This window comes from Ctenopharyngodon idella, chromosome 17 (assembly GCF_019924925.1).
Source record: "Ctenopharyngodon idella isolate HZGC_01 chromosome 17, HZGC01, whole genome shotgun sequence".
In the NCBI taxonomy this organism is placed as follows: Eukaryota; Metazoa; Chordata; class Actinopteri; order Cypriniformes; family Xenocyprididae; genus Ctenopharyngodon; species Ctenopharyngodon idella.
In genome coordinates this window covers 21,711,675-21,728,741 of record NC_067236.1, presented here as the reverse complement: position 1 = coordinate 21,728,741, position 17,067 = coordinate 21,711,675, and the positions used below count along the sequence as shown (strand labels likewise).

General features: G+C 38.5%; 1 protein-coding gene across 1 annotated transcript in view; it reads left to right on the top strand.

Annotated features, from left to right (window-relative positions):
- slc25a21 (solute carrier family 25 member 21) overlaps positions 1 to 17,067 on the top strand; it is a 122,541-nt gene that overhangs the window by 71,318 nt on the left and 34,156 nt on the right. Inside the window, exon 3 of the mRNA XM_051868773.1 lies at positions 11,480 to 11,528. Coding sequence (XP_051724733.1) covers positions 11,480 to 11,528 — 49 coding nt within the window. The remainder of the gene's footprint in view (positions 1 to 11,479; positions 11,529 to 17,067) is intronic.

Genomic DNA, 17,067 nt, shown 5'->3' with positions numbered 1-17,067 from the left:
GGTTCCGGATGAATACATGTACAGTTACACCCCTACTATGTGCACATGAGAATTATAATTAAAACTCATAGAATCATAAGTCAGGTTTGGCTAAATGTGTACATACTTGTATGCACCTTGGCACAGATAGATAGTAGCAACTTTCTTATCGGCATAGCTCACACTTCACCTAGTTTTTGTATTTTCCCCTCGATGAGCCAGCAGTGGAATCTGATACCGGTGTGAGGTCTCAAACCTCTGATGGCTAATCAGATGTTCATTGTTAGTCAGAATGACAAATGATGCAGTGCGGTCGTGCCGCCTGTATGTTTAGCATTCCTGTGTCTGTGTGTTTTGAGAAGCCGTATTCACGAGGTTTAGTGTGGAGGTGTCACCGATGATGAGGGTGTGCTCGATTAGCTACTGGTGGAAGCGGGAACGTGGCCAAACCTCGTAGTTTTGGACCGATGTGAAAAGGAATGCCTGATACGCAACTCCCAGATAACCAACCTATAAAGAACACTCGAAAGCCATCTTAGTAAAAAGTTCAGAGGTGTCCTAATATTGAGAGATTGAGAGATTTATACCAGACAAGGAAACATTTACGAATTCTCTGGTAAAAGAATTTTTGAGAAGTGACATGAATGGCAATATGTCGAAACCATCACTTTTATTTCACACATGATTGCACAACTTGACTTTTCCAGCATGTCATGCCAGGCCATTCACATTAATTGATGTGTCAACAAGAAGGATTAGCACGTACGAAATTATTTAGACATGTAAAAGAACTATAATACAAGTAATTGGGGGTGTTTTATCTCAGTACCTCTAGGTAGACAGAGCCAAGAGCATTTTCTGCCTGGTTTGAAGTAACTCAAGTGTGACTGTAACCCATGAAGAGCCAATGCCAGCAGCTGTCTTAGTCAACTAACAACGATAATAGTTATGGTGCTGGTAGTTAGCTTCAGTTACAACCGCAACTTCAGAGATCCCACCTTCGCGACACTGTACTTCTAGTGAACGCCCCCTTCCCTCACCCTCTAACCTTTTCTTATAGGCTTTTAGGGAAAATCTGCTCACTCAGTCGCTGTCTTTGGATGATTGATGACACCTGTGCATGTTGAGCAATCATTTACTGTCACTGTGCTATTTTCCTTTCTCACTTTTGCGTGGGAGCAAGAGTCAGGTACTTGCCTGAGCCAAGACCAACTGCAAGATAGCGATCTCAACTGTGGTGATGTATGGTCTTCTATCAGGGAAGATATCAGACTATTATGAATGTATGCTGAAGAACAGTTGCCTGGAGTCCATGTGTTATCGCCTCTGTGGACTGCTCTTATCTTGCTCTTAACTTTTCTATTAGCATTGCCTAGTTAGGCGACAAAATATCAATGCTCGAGGCAACTCGTAATACAATGGGGCTAATGTATTCGGAGGTGTGTGCTAGGGTGACGCTGACCGTCTACTCATCCAGCTGTGTAGTTTATCTAGAATTTTTATTATTAATTTTTTAATATTTTTGCTGTTTTTAAGCTGCTTTCATTTGTGTGCTTTAGCTGTTTAAATTTTAAACAGTAAATTCTTCTTGGAAAAGTTAATAATTTCTTTAAATATTTTCCCTTAAAAATACCACCACTATAGCCATACACCTTCGTTTTTTTTTTTTTTGTGTAAAGTAAAATCGTTAATCTTCGGAACACAAATTAAGATATTTTAGTTGAAATCCGATGGCTCCGTGAGGCCTACATAGGGAGCAATGACATTTCCTCTCTCAAGATCCATAAAGGTACTAAAAACATAATTAAATAGGTTCATGTGAGTACAGTGGTTCAATATTAATATTATAAAGCGACGTGAATATTTTTGGAGCGCCAAAAAAAAACAAAACAACAACTTATTTAGTGATGGCCGATTTCAAAACACTGCTTCATGGATCTTGAGAGAGGAAATGTCATTGCTCCCTATGAATGCCTCACGGAGCCATCGGATTTCAACTAAAATATCTTAATTTGTTTTCCGAAGATTAACGAAGGTCTTACGGGTCTGGAACGGCATGAGGGTGAGTAATAAATGACAGAATTTTCATTTTTGGGTGAACTAACCCTTTAAATTAATGAAAAGTGACAGTAAAGACTTTTACATTGTTACAAAAAAAATGTACCACAGTTTGCACAAAAATATTAAGTAGAACAACAACATTGATGATAATAAGAAATGTTTTTGACTGATTTCTGAAGGATCATGTGAAACTAAAGAGTAATGGCTGCTGAAAATTCGGCTTTGTCATCGCAAGAATAAATTACATCTTAAAATATATTCAAATAGAAAATAATTAAATAAAATCGTATATTAAAATAATATGGTAAGAAATACCAGTTTGCAAAATCAAGCAGCATAACGAGCTGCTTTCTACAGCTAAAAATAACACATTAAATTTACAAATGGCCACGCCCACTCTGAAAAATAAGGTGGATATGTGTAGTTCGGTCATGAAACTCTGATGGGTCCTTAACACAAACTGATGATATTCACATCGTTAACTACTTGGCACAAGCTGATTGGTTCATGTTGCATCTACAGCGAATGAGCTTGCTGCTCACAACATTTAAATGGATGTTTAGCATTTACTATAGCAGTTTGCAGCAGTTTCCTTCGAAACCCCCCACCTTCCCCAGCTCCACCTGTATAGATCTGCTTTGGGAAATTATATACACTCTAAAAAATAATGTGTTGGCTCAATAAAAAAATTAACGCAACAGTTTGCATCAATTTTTTTGAGTTCTGACATTTTTGAGTGAATTTACATTCAACCAACAAGCTACATTTGATTTAGAGGAACTTAATAATTTGTAGCATAAACACAAATTTTTAAGTTGATTACTCCAAAAAGTTAAATCACTGCAACTACCAGAGTTAGTCCTGGAACCAAATAATCTCATCTATTTCAGTTCAAATCAACAGCTATCCTAGCACATGCTAACATAACTTATTTAACATGTATATTTAATGAACAAGTAAGATATTACTTGTCACTGCGCAGTCATTGCTTATAGAGTCAATGTAGTGTTTACCTTCATGTATCTACTCTTCAGCATAATTGTAGCCCCAAAACTCTTTTAAATATCAAACAGAACAGCATTAAACACTAACAGGTCTTTCCCTTCACTAAAAACAAATAAATTAACATTTAATTTCAACATTTATTCTCCTTATCTAGTCCTATGCAAAGCATGCTGAAACTAGAAATCCACTGCCTAAGTTATCAAGGCAATTTATATATATATATATATATATATATATTTATAATATTCTCTGTATATGCCATATATCTCACATTTCCCTCTGACTGAGAATGTTACACACCACACCTGGCTCGAGTGACTTCCTATACAGTGCGGTCTTACCATTCCTCATTTGGGAAAACCTTACGTCAAACTTTCCATGTATGAAAAAGTTCATCATGAAACAGGCATATTATTAAAATAGATAATGTCACCAATGATAAACTCACAAACATGCATTGGTTTCATTGTTGCAGAGTGTAATTTGAGAATGCATCTTGAGGGCAATCGCCTCTTCTTGTCAATCTGTTGCAGTGCGCGTGTGTCAGTTCTCTCGCATGTAGCTGCGGGTGTAGACGCCACGGTTGACAGAAACTGTCAGTGCTATTGTGATTCAGAGACAAAAGACACGCCAAATAATGGAACTCAATGATATGTCACTCACTAAGGCGGAACTAAGCCTAAAACACCAACCAGATGGCAGGTCAATTTCTGCCTGAACTTTGACTAAATGACAAAATCACATAAGAGTTCAGAGAGAGACTTTCTATTTCTCCACTTTCTCCACTCTGCACTTGATCAAACAGTAGCATGTGCTGACAACCACAGAAATCCCATAGTGCAACTCAACATTTGGATGGGAAAGCCTGCAGAGAGCTTTGGATCAGTAGGGAGCAGGTTCTTGATCATGTTTGATTATGCTCTTCTTGATGGATTACCAGTAACGTAGACGCTGTTGTCGGCAGCTGCTCGTATTGATTCTGTGGTTGCATTTAAAGGTTGTCATTTGCATTGCTATTTTAAGTAGACACTGGAGCTGATCATTTCTTTATCAGGAAGTACTGTGAAAAAAAAAAACATGGCTCATTTTTTCCATCCAATTGAATTCAGTAAATATTACTCAATCATGATGCTATGCCTGGCTTAAGATCTGATAGGGTGTCTAATCATATCCCTCGCATCTGCATAGTGACTTTAATCTTTACACGCTCATCATAAGAGTTTGTTCATTTGTATTCAGCTGTCAAGGAAAACATGCAAATAGTGCACGCATGTCCTCCTCCACCACCACACATAGCGAAGCTGTCTTATTCTGTTCTCATACCCCAGTGAAAATGATTTTGTTGGGTAAACTACATTATTGAACCTTGCAATGACGTAGAAACTGCTGAGTTGAACTTTATCCAATAGGACTGGGTATACCAGTGTTATTTTAGTATTATTTATACACTATTTTAGTATTCATTTTGTTTTTATTTTTATATTTTCAGTTTTTAATTTTAGTTTAGGTTTTAGTAGTTTTGTTACGTATTTTTCATTTTTATTTCGGTTTAAGTTTTGGTAACTTTAGTACTTCAACTTTTTTTTATTTCAGTTAGTTTTTCATTAAATATTAATTTTTTATATTAGCTTTATTTCAACTAATGACAACAATTTTTAATTGTCAAGTCTAAATGCATCTGGTTGTTGAAACCACATATGTAAATTTTACTCCTCCCAAAAATGTGTGAAAGCATTTTATAGGCTAAATAACTTGTTGTAGCCAGATATGACAGCGCTACTGCATCATGCATCGATGCAGTAGCGCTGTCATATCTGACAGCGACAGATGAGCAACTGAGTATCTCTTCAGCTAGCCGATCGCGCAAACTGCCACAAATTAAACTGAAAGTCAGTCATCGTTATTAAAAGGAATGATTTTACCAGTGCTGTTGCCGCTCTCTCTCTTATTGCAGTGTTTGATTTTGAAATTAGCTGATGATCAATAAAATGCAGCTTATATTTGTTGCTTCTTCTTCTTTTTTTTTATTGCAATCTTTTAAACAATGAACATACAAGGGCAATAGTATATTAATTACATCAAATCAAATGTTATGGTAAAAAAAAAAGGGAAAGCAGCAAGAAATTCACGTCTATAAACAAGTATAAAAGTTACAAAATATTCAAAGAATAGATTTAAAGCTTTAAAATAATTTACAGCTTTTCGCTTTATTTCTTGTTTCTTTTAATGTATACAAGTAGTGACCTATTTCTATTTTAAAATGAGTAAAATTAGTTTTTTTCCCTCCCCATTTACATTTGTGGATAAAGAATTTTCCATATATAATGAGTATATTCACAGTATACCAAATTTTGAAGTCTTTTACTTTAAGTACAACATCATAAGAGACTGGTCACATCCAGCACACAGTCTGTTCCACCTGCTGCCCTCGGGTAGGAGGTATAGGTCCCTTCAGGCCAGAACCTCCAGAATGGCCAACAGTTTCTATCCCCAGGCAGTCAGACTGCTGAACAAACACTGTCCCCCTTTCCCCCTCCCTTCAGTTAATTTGTAGTTATTATGCACCATCTTCCAATAACTGCAATAACTGAAGATCATTGCTGCAGTACACTTAACTAATACACATTTTTCTGGTTACTAGAGTTTATCTATCTTATGTATTACATTCCTTGTTTGTCACGCGTTGTCCGGGTTATATACTGTGCTATTGTAGATCTTTTGCACTTCATGAAATCGATTGATGCTCTAATGTAATCTCGTTGTATTTTTACAATGACAATAAATTTAATTATTATTATTATTAATTCAATGTTAGTACTATTTTTCACAAAAAAAAAAGCCAGATCACACCAAAATAGTTTTATATAAATACAGTCATAAAATAAATGGACAATACTCTCATTTCCCTCTTTACAAAAAACACATTTCAGGTCAATATCTTTACAAAACTTTTCAATTACCTTTTTTACAGGATAAATACAATGAACAATCTTAAATGATACCTCCCTAATTTTATTGGTTAATAAAAAGCATCTGGAGATTTTGAAGGTCTTTTTCCAATTGACATGTTGAAATTGTGATCTCCAAAATCCAATTGCTAAAGGAACAGTGGAAATTTGGCACATTGTTCTGAGATAATTATTATTACATTTTTTTTTTTTGTCTTTTAAATATACAGTATACCTTCCAGTTTAAGACTAAGTTTGGCTTTTCGTCTATATTATTTTGTAGCAAATGTATAAGTTCTGAGGGAATGGCATTGATTACTATCATAAACTCATTGACAGGTATATAAAATGAAAATTCTCCTAAAAATTATGAATAAATAAGTAAATGACCATTACTATTCAAAAGTTGTGAAACCAACAAAATATTTTCCCCAAGCCAGTTAACTAAAAATATATTTGTTGCTTTCGGTGACGTGAACTCCATTAAATCTGCATATAGCGCGAGAACTAAAGATCGGATTTATATCCATTTTGCGGAGACACATTTATGTGGCCAAGTGTAAATATAATCGTTTTGATCAATCAGATAGCTATCAGATCAGAGAAAATGCATGAAGTGACCAAGTATAAACAGGCCCATTATGCTTTTTATCTCATTAGATTAAATTCAGTCAGCAAACTTTGGTAAAATTGGATCTTTTGACTTCACACTATAGATTTAGCAGTTTGTGAAACAAAACAATTAAATAAAAATGTGTTTTCTTGCCATTTTTTTGCGTTATGTTCTTTTTTTATCTCATTAGATTAAATTAGGACAGCAAACTTTGGTAAAATATGGGTATTTTGACTTCATACTATCGATTTAGCGGTGCAGGAAACGAGTAAAACAATGATCTTGGGATTTTAAAAGCTCGATATCTAGATCAAATTAAGTTTTTAAATGAATCGGCTACTACCCAGCCCTATTGTCCAGTGTACAAAAAATGATCTTGTTCCTATCGAGGGTTCCCATCCACAAAGCCAGAGACAAATGTTTTATGGGTGGGTCATCTCTCCTCTGGGTCCAATGAGTAAGCTACCATACTGGGCCCCCTGACGACAGCCCTGTTCCCATCATGGCCCCCATTTCTCCCAATAATTTCTTGGCCAGCAACATCACCATTATATAATTTCTTCATATAGTGGCTTTCTCATTACAAGAGCACAGCTTGCATCCACTTAAACCTTTTTAATTACTTGCTAGTGTTGTGTAGAGAAAGTCTTGCTTTCCCTTTCAGTCTCTCCATCTCTTGCCCCCCCTCTCATCGTCTTTTTCCTGCTCACTTAAATCCACCCATATGGAACATGCCAACGATGGATGTGGTTTATTCTTTGGCCCTCTCACCTTGTTTGTGCATTTTCCCCTCTTTGGAAGGTCTTAGACGATAACTCTTGAGTGTTGTTGCTTAACTAGGGTGTTCTTTTCTTTTCCGCCAAACATGGAGTTCATTAGACTCAAATGAGTGACAGGCTTTCTCAACTACTCACTGCTTCCTACCTTTGATCCTCTACGAGCCCCTCTTGTACAGTCCAGAGCAGCAACAGGGTTCACACGGATTCAGGCTTCCTCCACGTTTACCTCAACAGCGACCGTGGTTTTGTCAAAGTAGCATGTGTTTTTGGATCAAAAAAACTTTTGTTGGTCCTGAAACAACATTCCTGTCAAACAAACAGTCCTACAGGGTTCTGAAAATCAGATTTTAATGGCATGTTCTGGGTTCAGGGTACAAATTAAGCTCTGTCGACAGTTGTTGTGGCATAATGTTGATTATCACAGAAAATAATTTTGACTGGTCCCCTGTTTTCTTAAAAAAAAATGGTGAGACGCTTACGATGTCTGTAAATGGCACCAATTTCTGGAAAATTTAAAAGCAGAAATGTGATGCTTGTTTTATAAATGTATCTACATTAATTCTGCTGCTAAAACTTGATGTGAAGTCTGTTTTTGCATCCCAATTTGCATACTATCCGTCCTAAATAGTATTCGAAATTAGAATTAGTGTGTCATAAATCGTAGTATGTTCCAAATTGTAGTATGTTGAAATGAGTACTCCAAAGATACCCGGATGATCTACTTTTTCCAGTTAGAATCCGAAGTGTGGATCCATGTACACTCTAACAGCTAATATTGCCCACAACCCATTGTGCGTTGGACACAGATTCCATTAGAACTACATACATGAATAAAAAGTGTTTAAAAACTACAAACATGGCGGATGTGCAACGGTTAAGCAGAGCGGTTAAGATAAAGGGGTTTGAGTGATTAATAATCAGTATCTAACCTGAGGAAAAGACATTTATTAAATGTTATCCACATTATATTTAATCTGCAACAGCATTCCGAACTTTTATAACAATGTGTTTGGTCATTAACTTTTAAATTCATCATTATGCAAACATGAGGAGAGTTCGCCACATGAAAAACCCATGACCGGCAGATCGATGTGCGACTACATTTCTCTCCGAAGCGGTAGGAAATAAAATGTAATTGAATATGAAGGATTTTAACTGTGACAAGATGATTGACAGGGTAGTTTAAATGGTTATAGGTTGCATGTAGCTAAGCGACGGAGCGTCCGTTAAAAGGAAGTTGTATGTCCCAAAGCTTGCATACTCTTCTGCTACACACTCAAAAGTATGTACTTTTTCTTCACAAAAACAGTACATACTTTTAGGGCATAGTATAATTTGGCAAACTGGGATGCAGCAAGTGTTCTTTTTTTTTTTTTTGGTCGTTGTAGGTTTTAGTTGTTTTGCTGCATGGTAATGGCAACATGGCAACAAAGTTAAGAGCTTTTTTTTTTTTTAAAGAAAAATTTAAAGAATTTTTCAATGTCAGAAAATAAGCAATTTTTTCCCCTCTCTAAAATCTTTGACTGTGTATTTTAATGTTTACGGATTGACCCCATTCACTTCCATTGTAAGTGCCCCACTGTAAGACAAATTTTTTTCTTTCTTTTTTTTTTAAGAGAAAAGAAAGGACAAATGAAAATTAATTTGTGGTAATATTATGCCACAAGTGCTGTCATTTGAGCTTAACTTGTATTGAACCCTGCGAATATTCCTGTAAAAAAAAGTCTTCCTATTTATTCATTAGTTGGGGTTTGAACTTAATTGGCCACACCCACCGGAAGTTGAATTGGAATTACAGGAAGTAGGAGAAATTCAACAGTTAATGGCATTCTGGAAAATGAAATGTTATTTTTATCTTGGTCTGAAAGGCCAAAAACCTCCAAACTCTTCTCTTTTTTTGCTTTCAAATATGGCTTTGTCAAGCATTCAAAGTTTGTCTCTACAAACCTTCCTATTCTAGTTAATTTTTTTTTTTTTAAATTTAATTATGCCTAAATTTCAATTTGAATTCCAGTATTGCTTTCTGTTTCCCACCACAAATTAATTTTAAATTCAGGAATTGAGCTGAAATGTAAAATGCATGCTCAATTCAATACTGAACAATAAACTACCTCTAAAATCTGAGGTAAATAATAGCTTGATAACGATGTTGGTTACATGACCATTGATAAAAAATTACTGTAATTAATTCACTGAAATGAATATGTTTTTCAAGTATTGCAGAATTTTAAAAAGGCACATCCCATAACATGACTTTACCACTCCACCTCAGCGTCAAGTACAGATGGGTCTATTCCTACAGCTGTCTCGCTGCTCAGATGACTCTCCCAGGCCTCCTTCTCTTTTATTTCCTCAGGATGGATAGAGTACTGAAATGGAAAACATGTGTCTCCTGAGTGCATAACATTATTTTCCCCTGTGATGCCTGGCAGCCGTGATTAATTAATGATAAACGTTACTGCGTTATAACGCCTTGGGCGACAGGGAGACCATGACATACCTAATTTGCCTCCTTTCTCCTCATTTTCGCCTGACTGATGCATCTTACACAAGCTCATATCAGACCTGAAATGAATCACATCACCTCAGCTTGTCCAGCTGCTAGGATTTGTTTATGAATATGCCACATTATCTGTTCAAAAGACTCCAAAAAGACAACACAAACATGTCTGTATCGCTTTTGAATGTATCTTTTGCTAAGTCATAATGGCGGACTGCAATTCCTCTTTGGAATTTCTCTTGATTATTACTTTCCTGGAAAATCCCCAAGGAGGCAATGTCTTGTTTATGGACAATACTTTTAATGGAAGAAATTAGAATAGGACCATATTTCTCAACAGCTGTGTACACATAGAGGAATCTGTGAGGGAAACCATTAAAGTAAACGCCCGAACGGAGCTGAGAATTGCAATGCAGATGCATAATTGCGCCTCTAAGATCTCGCTGCGACAAATTGCACTCGTCTAACACCCCCTCAATGTTTGTTTACAGCTACCGTGAAAAAAAAAAAGAGTTCTGTGAACTGTTTAGGGCAAAACAGGTACTGAATCTTGCTGTTAACTATTTACATAACTTGTAGCCCAACACAGATACGGTTTCAGCTGTTGTTCACTGTCTCTGTTAAATGGAACCCAATCTGTGTGGTAACAACATGCAAAGTATTCGTTGTGTTTTGCAGTGTAAAATCTCCATTATTCAGCATGTTAAACACCCCTCACCCTTTCTGTCATGGCTCAAGCGCATATGAACTGGAATCCTGGCATTAGGAAGGCCATTACGGCAGCCTCTCTGTGGGCCGGTCCAGATAAAATAGGATTCGAAAATACTTTGGGATTTTACGTCCATCAGCACGTTGGAACCGAATAAAATGGATGATGGTAATGACTTGCAGGCCAGGCGAGCGCAACGTCCCACATCTATGCATGGAGGCCATTTTGTTGCCAGATCCCTTACCGCACGCTTGTCAGTTGCAGTGGAGTGGCAAGGAGGCAAAAACAAGATCAGAGTGACGAAGGTGGCTGCTGGCCAAGCGGCTCCTGTCGGATGTGAATTCAGGGGACTGTTGCATAGGGATTTTTGAGGGGAAAACCCTCTGTCTACCGAAAACAGACACACAAACCACACACATGCACCCAGACAGACGGTGAATGGAATCACACAAACGTCTGTGACTTTTTATTTGTATTTACAAATATATGGATCATGGTGTATAATACATCACCGTTTTAAAGTGGTGAAATATTTGTGGATTAGGTCAAACGTTTCAGTCTCGAGAGACTTTGCACTTGGCAGGATTCTGGAGTGTTTGAAATGAAGCTGTGTTTGGGATGATTATGCAGTTAAAAATTCACTGTACAATGCAATAAGGCTTGAATGGTCATGAATGAAATCGGATTATACTGAAATACTTAAAAAGCTCAGTGAAATATGATGAGAAAGAGTGAAAGAGAAGGAAAGAAAGCTTGGCATTTGGTAATGACAGCTTAATGGCCTGTGAGCGAATAATAACATGTTCAGTTGTGCTCATGTCTCGTTTTAATGACTGATTTATGACAGGCAGTGTTATAATTGCTTATGATTTTTGTTCTCTATAGGTCTTGTGGAGATTTGTTTGATGCACCCACTGGATGTTGTGAAGACCAGGTAAAAAATAATTCATCATGTAATTCTCACTCATTCCTTTCTGTTCTTAGGAATTTTCTTCATCTTGTGGCAGTAGAGTAATATTTCTGTGGAAAATGATGTGCATCATTTACTCATACTTTTTTAATGTTCTCAAATTGCTCACATACTTACCTCATTATTTCACTTAATTATATCCCTTGTTTTGATGCCTGTGGTTCTGAAAGTGAAGAAATATACTGCTCAAAAGAATTAAAGGAACACTTTTTAATCAGAGAATAGCATCAAGTCAGTTAAACTCCTGTGATATTGATCTGGTCAGTTAAGTAGCAGAGGGGGTTGTTAATCAGTTTCAGCTGCTTTGTTGTTAATGAAATTAACAACAGGTGCACTAGATGGGCAACAATGAGACGACCCCCAAAACAAGAATGGTTTTACAGGTGAAGGCCACTGACATTTTTTCCCTACTCATCTTTTCTGACTCTTTTTCACTAGTTTTGCATTTGGCTAGGGTCAGTGTCACTACTGGTAGCATGAGGCGATACCTGGACCCTACATAGGTTGCATAGGCAGCCCAACTCCTCCAGGATGGCACATCAATACATGCCATTGCCAGAAAGTTTGCTGTGTCTCCCAGTACAGTCTCAAGAGCATGGAGGAGATTCCAGGAGACAGGCAGTTAATCTAGGAGAGCTGAACAGGGCCATAGAAGGTCCTTAACCCATCAGCAGGACCGGTATCTGCTCCTTTGTGCAAGGAGGAACAGGATGAGCACTGCCAGAGCCCTACAAAATGACCTCCAGCAGGCCACTGGTGTGAATGTCTCTGTCCAAACAGTCAGAAACAGACTTCATGAGGGTGACCTGAGGGCCCGACGTCCTCTAGTGGGCCCTGTGCTCACTGCCCAGCACGTGGAGCTCGATTGGCATTTGCCATTGAACACCAGAATTGGCAGGTCCACCACTGGCGCTCTGTGCTTTTCACAGATGAGAGCAGGTTCACCCTGAGCACATGTGACAGATGTGAAAGGGTCTGGAGAAGCCGTGGAGAACGTTATGCTGCCTATAACATTGTTCAACATGACCGGTTTGGTGGTGGGTCAGTGATGGGTCAGTGATGGTCTAGGGAGGCATATCCAGGGACGCACAGACCTCTACAGGCTAGACAATGGCACCCTGACTGCCATTAGGTATCGGGATGAAATCCTTGGACCCATTGTCAGACCCATAACAAACTACTGAGTACCATTTTTGAGTTGCTGCAATGAAATTTCAGCAAAATGGACTAGCCTGCTGCATCATTTTTTCACTTTGATTTTCGGGGTGATTTTTGAATTCAGTCCTCTGTAGGTTGATAATTTTCACTTCCATCAAATGATGTGGCATCCTTTCATTCCTAACATGTTACCCAATCCATATCAGTATAGATATCTAGCATGATATTTTTCCCTATTGACAAAACGGCACTGAACGGTGTTCATTTCGGCTCTTGCATGTTTATTCTACTAAATACTCTGTAGTTGCTGATATCACCTTGTAAAGAAAAAACTATGTACCTATTGACTGAACACCATTTTCACAAATTTGTGTTTTTGTAGTTTACACGGAGATGATAACGTTATCTTTTCAAAAACGTGCACTTTAAAACCCGCTTTTCAAAAGTTAGCGTTTTCAGGCCACCAAAACGCCGTTGTTGTGTAAATCAATGGCCAAAACGCATAAAAAGTTTTCAGTTTTAGTTGAAAATTTGTCGTTCCTTACTGGTTGTTCATGTCACAATGTTATGCTTTCTGTATTTTATGAAAATAAATGAATCTATTATGTAGTATCGTTGTTTAATATTTAGTTATGACCAGTTATTGGATTGTATTTATGCACTAATAATAATAATGCAAAAAAATTAACTATGAAAAGGCGTTAAAAATCACTCTGTTTTAGAATTGGTTTGAATTTACTTATTATTGAAATTATATTAAATGGCAGCTTCATCGCATTTTTTTTCTTATTTATTATAAGAATTGTTCATGGGTATGGAATCATTTTTTGTTCCTAATACCAATCAATTCTGAATCTTTTGGGCAGCAGTACCTCTTTCCCTCAGTCATGCAAGGAAAAAAAAGGAATGTTGAAGAGAGGAAAAGAGCAAATGAATCAGGGCCCTCACACTAGAGTCGCTCAGTATGGAGTAAACAGGTTGTGGGCCGGTACTAAACCTTTACAGCTTCTGGGTGCCCTGCCAAGACCTCTGGCTCTGTGACTAACACCCCTGACACATACACTATGAAGTTTCACATTTTCCGCAACCGTTTTCTGGTAAATAAACTTTTCGAGATGATAATTATATATTTGTACTTTGAAGAGGAAGTCTGTCAAGGTGACTTGTTTGTGCTTCTTTGTATCTATTTGCATGCGTTTGTTTTTTGGCTGTGTGTCTGTGTGTACACTTGTATGAAGCGACATTCGATACTCTAGAGTCCTGTAGAGTGATTTAGGATCTAGTGCTGCTAGTAGAGGGTTTATTACAGGTAAGGCCACAGTTAGGCCGCTCTCTCCTCACACAGGGTCAGGGTTAAAAGTGCACTCTCTATTTTCTTTGTAATGCTCTTCCTCAAGACGTGATAAAAGCCCTGTGTAAAGAGTGCCAGTTTTATTTATTTGTTTTCTGTGGGTTTTTCTGTTAGTGCGAGTGCAAACAGTCAACTGCATAACGTATGTGAGTGTGGCTCGCATATGTGCCCTGATTTTTCATAGGCTCAGATTGAGAGGATTGGTCAATCGGACAACTGCTCAATTTCTGCAGAAAATCCTAACCCTAAATCTCTGTCTAAAAAGCTTTGAAGCTTGAAAGTTTATAGGCTGATAGATGGATGGACAAACAGATTGACAGAAGAATAGATAGAGAGATAGAACAACAAAGATCTATCTATCTATCTATCTATCTATCTATCTATCTATCTATCTATCTATCTATCTATCTATCTATCTATCTATCTGTCTGTGTGTCTGGGGTGCGTTTCCCAAAGCCAACTATGGTCGCAAGTTCTGTCGTTACCAATAGAGTTCAATGGAATTTGTGAATATAGTTGGCTAACTATGCTTTTGGGAAACGCACCCCTGTCTGTCTGTCTGTCTGTCTGTCTGTCTGTCTGTCTGTCTGTCTGTCTGTCTGTCTGCCTGCCTGTCTGTCTGTCTGTCTGCCTCTCTGCCTGCCTGTCTGTCTGTCTGCCTGTCCGTCTTTCTCTCTGCCTGTCTGCCTGCCTCTCTGTCTTTCTCTCTGTCTGTCCGTCTTTCTCTCTGTTGTATTTCTGTCCATCTTTCTCTCTGTCTGCCTGTCTGTCTTTCTCTCTGTCTTTCTGTCTGTCTGTCTGTCTTTCTCTCTGTCTGTCCGTCTTTCTCTCTGTCTGTCCGTCTTTCTCTATGTCTGCCTGTCTGTCTGCCTCTCTGTCTGTCTGTCTGTCTGTCTGTCTGTCTGTCTGTCTTTCTCTCTGTCTGCCTGTCTGTCTGCCTCTCTGTCTGTCTGTCTGTCTGTCTGTCTGTCTGTCTGTCTTTCTCTCTGTCTGTCTGTCTGTCTGTCTTTCTCTCTGTCTGTCTGTCTGTCTGTCTTTCTCTCTGTCTGCCTGTCTGCCTGCCTCTGTCTGTCTGTCTGTTTTTCTCTGTTTGTCAGTCTGTCTGTCTGTCTTTCTCTCTGTCTGCCTGTCTGTCTGCCTCTCTGTCTGTCTGTCTGTCTGTCTGTCTGTCTGTCTTTCTCTCTGTCAGTCTGTCTGTCTGTCTTTCTCTCTGTCTGTCTGTCTGTCTGTCTTTCTCTCTGTCTGCCTGTCTGCCTGCCTCTGTCTGTCTGTCTGTTTTTCTCTGTTTGTCAGTCTGTCTGTCTGTCTTTCTCTCTGTCTGTCTTTCTCTCTGTCTGTCTGTCTGCCTGCCTGTCTGTCTTTCTGTCTGTCTGTCAGTCTGTCTGTCAGTCTGTCTGTCTGTCTGTCTGTCTGTCTGTCTGTCTTTCTCTCTGTCTGTCTGTCCGTTTTTCTCTGTTTGTCAGTCTGTCTATCTATCTGTCTGTCTGTCTTTCTCTCTGTCTGTCTGTCTGCCTCTCTGCCTATCTAAAAAGCTTTGAAGTTTGAAAGTTTATAGTTTGGTAGACAGATGGATAGGCAGATCAACAGAACAATAGATAGAATGATATAAAGATAGAATGAGAAGATAAAATGATAGATAGAATGATAGATCTATCTGTCTATCTATCTGTCTTTCTATATCCATCTGTCTGTCTGTCTTTCATTCACTTATCTATCGTTCTATCTTTCTGTCTATCATTCTTTCGTTTGTTCCATCTTTCTGTTGTTCTGTCGATCTGCCTGTCTATCCATCTATCAATCTATAAACTTTGAAACTTTTTTTAAATTGTTTTCAAACTTTGAAATAAGGCTTTGTAGTAGTTGTGTGTTTCAAACAGGCCAGCACTACTAACTAGTTGTTGTATTACTTGTGTACCGCTTTCTCCCTCCCTCTTTCTTTCTCTCTCTTGGGCTTTCAGTCACACTAAAGCAGGCTAATTGGGGGAATGAAGGGTTAGTAGAGCTGAAATCTATTAGCATAGGTCTCGAAGAGCTGGTGAAGCACAAATGCCCAGCACACCTCCTCTCTGACGCTAGCTGCAGGAATGGCTCCTATTAGTGACTGGCTGCCGCTTTAATGTCCGCTGCTCCAAATTAGATGCCAACCGGAGTGAACAGTTTTTTTTTGTTTTTTTTTTCTCCCCCCCCTCTCTCTTTTTTCAACAAGCCGCCTTAGTGGAATCAAAGGCTTTTTTTCTGAGGGGAACCTGACAAAAATGTATACTTGGGAATACATATTTACCCTGTGCAAATGAGGGTGCTGGAGCCATGTAGAGGCGGAGACGGGAATTAGACGACTGAGGGGGCCGTCGATCTCACACACACACAAACTTACAAACAAACATCTGGAAGCAGATCAGGAGAACATTAAGAGGATGTATTTCAAGGCCATGATTGTTTGTAAGGTTAAATCAATGTTTACTTTAAAGTCGTACTACCATTCTTCATACGTGTTTATATTCAGGATCAAGCACTTCCAGCTGAAAGTAAAATTATAGGTCTCTCCTCCTCTGACCGTCATAAGTCTCCGCCGTATATTCGGATGTGAACAGTCCTTCACAAATAAATGTCTCTTTGAAGAGGACAGGTCTATGTGCCACTTATATTCATTTGCGTTCAACTGTGCACATTTCTGGGTTGGAATGTTGACGTTTTTTTCAAAGGGGGCTTGCTAGGGTGAAAGTAGGGGGTTTGGGGGTTTAGTTAGACTTCTAAGGAGACAGTGAGACTGGAGTTACAGCTTTTCATTAACCTGGAAACCACCTAGTTACATGGTTCATGGGCTGGTCTCAGCTCACTTGGAGGTAACAAAGGGTGTCAGGCGGCACTTTCGGCAGGGGGCGGCTGCTCGGGGCACCCCATCTGACTCTGATCATCATGCCGGCCGCCCTGCCGTACTCATTAGAGACAAGAAATGAGCTTGCATTGCTCTTGTTGAAGGGCTCCAGTTACGCC